General features: G+C 36.1%; 1 protein-coding gene across 1 annotated transcript; it reads right to left on the bottom strand.

The window, feature by feature from the left end:
* Window positions 1-1152: 1152 nt before the first annotated feature.
* Window positions 1153-5724, bottom strand: LOC130975160 (WD repeat-containing protein YMR102C-like). Its single transcript, XM_057899986.1, has 7 exons — window positions 4186-5724; window positions 3664-3754; window positions 3422-3579; window positions 2878-2929; window positions 2646-2725; window positions 2436-2529; window positions 1153-1907 (listed from the first exon to the last, which is right to left on the bottom strand). The coding sequence occupies exons 1-7, from the start codon at window positions 5722-5724 to the stop codon at window positions 1153-1155; spliced, it is 2769 nt and encodes a 922-aa protein (XP_057755969.1).
* Between the last annotated feature and the right edge of the window lie 276 nt (window positions 5725-6000).

Below are 6000 nucleotides of genomic sequence, written 5' to 3'. Positions count from 1 at the left end.
GAGGTTTCCAGGTTGGAGCAGTGGCTGTCCAATGGCATTCAGCAGAGTTGCACCAGGAGGTTTCAACGGCGCTGCCAACACCGGCATGTAGAAGCAGCGGCGCGGCCTCCGTGAGCAGGAGAACCTATTCGTTCGACAAACCTGGGTGGGAGTTCGTCACCGCGACCGAGATTGGAGAAGTTACAAGGGGACAGGAGAGTCACGCCATTCTGGTACGTTGGGCGGAGGTGCGGTGGGCTGAGGCGTGGCGTCAAATGAAGTCAGAGACAAGGTTTGTACGATGATCCTACTATTCTGGCGCAGCCGTGAATGGTTTCAAAATCTGATGCGGTAAAACAGTGAAAGAAAAGGGTAGGGTTTTGGACAAGGTGAATTTTGGGATTCGGCTGAAGTGAAGTGGGTTTTGAGATTCCGGCTCAAGAGCATTTGGCTGGTTTTTGGCTGGAACCTAGTTCTCTAGCATTATTACAAAATTATTAGATAAAAAAATTAATATAGAAAAGAGCAAAAAAACCGTACAAATGTAGAGATAATTTTTGAATTGTGTAGCAAAAATTTTTTATACTATATTAATATATTTTTGTATTATGTGTAAAAATTTTTGTATTATGTACAAATATTTTCATTCTCTATTAATATTAACAAAATTTTTTATGTTATAGCAACAAAAAAAAGAATACGACAAAAATATATGCACATATTATATAAGTAATTTTTGTTAAATTTAAACTAACTTGATTAGTAGTTACTAAAAATACTTATAAATATACCACTACTATATCAATTTTTCAATTGAATCGGTCAATTAGGTAAGTCCGAATTTAATAACTACACCATTACATAATTGAAACAAGTTTATGCCATTTTTTTTAAAAAGCAAAATAAAAGAAAAAAAGAAATGGAAAAGAAGAAAATTCACTATTTGTAATGTTTCTTCCATATCAACGTCATTTGTATTTTTGGTATTTGTCTTTTGTTGCTCATACCCTACCACACTAGTACACTACTAAGTACTAACTAGAGGAAGATATATGGAAAAGGCAACTCTTGTCGTGACAAAATATGTTAATCTAATAGAAAATAATAATAATAATAATAATTACATTCATCAAAACAAAATGAAAAGGGCAACTCTTCGGGTGACAAAATATGTTATGTAGGGCCTCCGAAAAGATTGGCTTGAAGCCCCAATTTTTTTGGCAACCCAAAGTTTTGGTAACACCTTATTTCACCTTCAAAGCCAGCTGTCACAATCACCAAGCCCCATGCTGAAGGATTCATTGTAGCTGGGTTATTGTTGCTAACATCACTTAACAAAAAATTTGAAGATGCAGTAGCAGCAGTTGTAGCAGATGAATCGCCATGACCATTTGGTGCAGAACTTGATGCAACTGAATCACCTAATCCTGAATTATCCCTAGAAACTGCCTCACCTTCTTCTTGAGAAGTGCCATCACCTTCTACTGTGGCCTCAACTTTATTAGATGAATCTCCAACGCCTGATTCTGCGTTTGAATTTGCTGAAGAGTCGTGATCCGGTGCGGCCGAGGCTACGTTACCATCAGTTCCGTTATTTCCGTGGTTATTGTTTTTCTTTGGAAGAGGAGGCAACGCTTTCTTATTATCATCCCCGCCGCGTTTTGTGTTCTTTTTTGCGTTGTTAATCACTGGCGCTTGTGATGGATCACTCTTAATTGTACAAGGCCATGGTATTGCTACTGTTACATCTTTACATTGGAACTGTTCATAAGATTGGGTCACGGTTATAGTCTTAGCTTTTGCAGCGTTTGCATTACGAGGCTCTTCATATTTCCAAACAAATACTTGAGAATCCTCACTTGCACTGATTATGTATCTTCCATTTGGACTAAATGAAGCTGCAATTTGGCTATTTCCATTTCGAAAACCTGCTTTTAACAATATTTATTAGTTGCACTTTCTATTGGTTAATAGGAAATTAAGAAAAAATTACCGAATTAGTCTCTCAACCTTTTTTAGAATAAAGGTCTTTGACTATTTGTACCAAATACAAAAGATTTTCTACAATTCAAAAGTTCATAATCAATTTCTAATTATTCAAATAATTAGTTTAAGTACTCCTCCAAAGAGTAACTTACTATGGTGTTAGAGTCACTTAAATCAATAACAAGAATTGTTTAGACTAATTACTTAAATGATTAGAAATTGATTAGAAATTTTTAAATTAAAAAAAAACTTTATCTTTCGAACAAATGATCATAGATCAAAAATATATTTATTCTATATTTTATCATAAGTTTCATTGTTTCAGAAATAAAGACTTTAATGTTTTCTATTTTGAGTTACATAAATCAGAGATAAATTAACTATTAAAGAAATATGGAGATTGATTTTGATTTTTTAGTATTTAAATCACAGTGTTTTAAATAGAAGAAAAAGACAATCCAAAATATCACCTCTGAACTTGTGAAGGACTTTTGAACCGTCTACTATTCTTATCCTAGAATCGCCTGAAGTAATAAGAATTTCTGATGTGTTCCTTGGGGCAAACTATTATAATGATAAGCTGCAAGTTAGTTTGCTTTCTTGAAGGGAAAAAAAATATTATCCAAAAAAAAAAAAAGAAACCATAATTGCTATTTTAGTCACATGAAGCAAAGATTTACTTGGAAACCAGTAATCTTTTTAATCTGAGATTTCTTCTTCTGTGTGATGTTAATTGTCCCTGGGTCACTTAACTGGTGATCTGGTAATCATAATGAAACAAGAATTTATTAAGAAATGTGAGATCTTCTAGTAATATAACATGATAAGACTTAAAATTTCTAAAAAAAATTCCACATGAAATAGAAATATTAGTAATAATTGATAATTGACAAGAAGAAGAAAAATTAACACCTTGTACTTTGAAAGTGCGGCAATCCCCTTTAATCGTACCAACTATAGCACCCTACAATAATAAAAGATGACAATAATGATCAAAGAGAATGTAAATTATTTGCCAAGGTAAACGCATAATTATGAAATCTTATCAAAATCATGACAACATAGTTTTTGAAAGAAAGCTAGAAATGACACCTTAATTGCTTCAATGACTTAATTAGATAACAAAATGCACTAAGATGGAATAAAAACTGTATTGAAATTAATCTTTTAAGAGTTAGGATGTTAATCTTTTTTCCTTCAAAAATTATTTTATAGAAAATCGAATATATTAGACGAAGTATTAGTTTACTCTAGCCAATATATAAAAGCATAAAAGAAAAAATAATACAAGAAACAAAAATATTATATTTATATAAAAAATCAACCACCATATATTTGTGTATAAATATATAAATTGTTTAACTAATTTATTTTTAATATATATTTTAAAAATAAATAATTTAATACCTAATTTTTTATATACAACTAACATAGTCCGGTTAAGAAATAAGCATACATGGCCATCTGGGGTGTAAGTAATTGCAGTAACCATTTCTTCGATGTCTGTCCAATCCACAACCTGACGTGCAGGGATGTTCCATACTCTAACCTTAGCATCAAGGCAGCCACTAATATAATAATTTTCGTCTATAGGATGGAACTGTATGCAAGTTACTGCCACGCACAATTCGATAAGAATTAAAGCAAAAAATATTGACATTATTAAATTGATTAACAAAAGTTAAGAAGTATTCTTACCGTAGTCGTTGTGTGCAAAGAACTTCAAGCATGCTTTAGTTTCTAGGTCCCATAATCTCACTGTTTTGTCCATCGAAGAGGATAGAAGTAACTGTGGGCAGAGTTCAACAATAAAAAGAGTGATTGACTTTTCTGTTTCGTTAGATTAAAACCGTTTATTAGATGTGTATCACTATTTCCCCAACTCTGGAAAATGTAATATTTGAGTTGATAGAAACAGTTAAGTGTTGGAGAGCTCTATGCCTACGAGGAAAGAAATGCGCAAAAAGTAGTTTGTTATATGAAATATTTGGTTGAGAAGAAATGAGATTATTCCAGCATAGAACAACAGAGGTGGCAGACTGTATAGAATTTTCAGGAAGTGGAGCCGTGACTAATTCCCATTGTTATGTGGAAAATAACATCGGAATAGCATAGAAATTGTTATTTTCTTTTTGTCTTGTTTGTTTGGTATGTTTACTCTATTTTGGTGTGTTAAGCTCTTTCTTTAAAAAAAAAAAAAAAAAAGGTTAGAAAACTCACTTGAGATTTGGACCAGGACAAATCCAAGACTTCATCCAAATGACCGTTAAAAGAGCAATATGGCTTCTCCGAAAGGTTAAAAACAAACTCAGGGACTTGTACCCAATCTGGAATTGAGCTCCCTTTCCCTCTTTTCTTCTTGTCTGGTGGAGCCTCTGTTTGCCCTGGTATAGACGGCGTAAGACCGCATTCTTGTACTTCCCACACATGAATTACTTTATCTTCTCCGCCGCTTGCCAAAAACCTTCCATCCAAACTAAACTTTATGATCGAAATCCCTCCTTCATGTGCTTGAAACTCTTGACACAAATGCAATGCCGAAAGCTCCTTCTCTGACTTTCCAATTTGTCGCACTTTCACCCAATCATTCTTCCCTTGTTGTGTTGCTTTCGATTCTGCCGACACTGGTTGTGATAGAATTCCTCCAGCTTCTTTAAGTTCCTTCTCCCCGCCAAAACTTTTACTTGCAGCACCTTTCACATTCTTTATGAACGAAGCTCCCTTTTTCTTGCTTAATTTCAAACTTTTTGAAATCGAACTCGATGATAATATCTTTCCTATACCTTCCTTCTTCCCCACCTTGGCTCGCTTCATCATTTCCTTGACAATTTTCGAATGCCCCACAGTTTTCTCAAACTCATCCATCGTTAACTGCTTCCCCGTCTGCAAATCACTTAGTTTATTCCACATTCCGTCTTCGCTATATTCCTTCACAATAAATTCCTTCCCGGTATCCAAATTCTTTATCAGAAAGAAAGCCCCCACTCCTGCCCCCGCCGCCGTCGAAGACTTCCTGTTATGATTGGCCACCCTTGCCTTCACCTCCGCAGGATCCTTCAGGACCATTGCGGCGGGGACCATCTTAGCACGAGGCATTACTATCTCCGACGAGGTTCTTGTTAATCGCTGCTTCGAAACCTTTCCAATGAACTCCTCTTTCCTTGCTTTCGCCATGGAAATCATCTCAATATCCCCTTCGGAACGTGATCGCACCAAGCAGAACAAAACAGGGGCATGCTTCGTTTCTTGCTCTTCTGAAATGGAAGGAAGGGAAGGAGAGGAACCAACAGCCACTTCTTCTAACAAACGTGGGGCCCTTGTTGTAGAACGAGGCGGAACAGGAATAGGGATAGGAGCCTTCTTATTCATTTTATCGAGCTTCTTGGTGACAGCACGATCAAGAGCGAAACTGGTGACCTTTAATGAGACTTTGTTTTCATCCAATCCCATGCTTCCAAGTAATCTTCTTCGTCTTTCTGTGATGGATCCTGGTGCAGCCATCCAAATGTCGTAATTGGGGGTGGGTTGAATGGAGGCTGTTCTTGTAAACATTCGTGAGAATGTTCGATATTGTGTGGTAGACATGGTTGCGGAGAACGATGTGCGGGGGTCTTCGAATTCCTCATCGTCGTCGGAGGAAGAAGCCAAGTCACGGTGACAAATCGTGTTGAGGCGGTTAGTGATCTCGAAGAAGTGCTCGTCCTCGTTGTCGTCGCTGAGGCCGGCCCAATTCATCGTCAGCGTTTTCTTGCGTTCCATGGTGGTCGTCGGCGGCTCTAGGAAGTAGCGGTGGATAATTAGAGTGCCAAACCAGTGAATGGAAGTGATTATCGTTTATAATATACTTAATTTTACATTATTTTTTTAAATTCTTTAAAGATGTTTTTCTGCTTCGAGGTTTTGAGGTAAAAAAGTGGAAGAGAGGAAATTAAGGGAAGCAGAAAAGGTTGGTTGGGAGTTATCGTTATGAATTTTGGAGGCAAAGAAACGGTCAACATATTTCTATTTATATCTCTTACTTATATGCATAGTGCA

Source organism: Arachis stenosperma, chromosome 4 (assembly GCF_014773155.1).
Source record: "Arachis stenosperma cultivar V10309 chromosome 4, arast.V10309.gnm1.PFL2, whole genome shotgun sequence".
Taxonomy (NCBI): Eukaryota; Viridiplantae; Streptophyta; class Magnoliopsida; order Fabales; family Fabaceae; genus Arachis; species Arachis stenosperma.
This window is presented reverse-complemented; position numbering and strand designations above follow the sequence as displayed.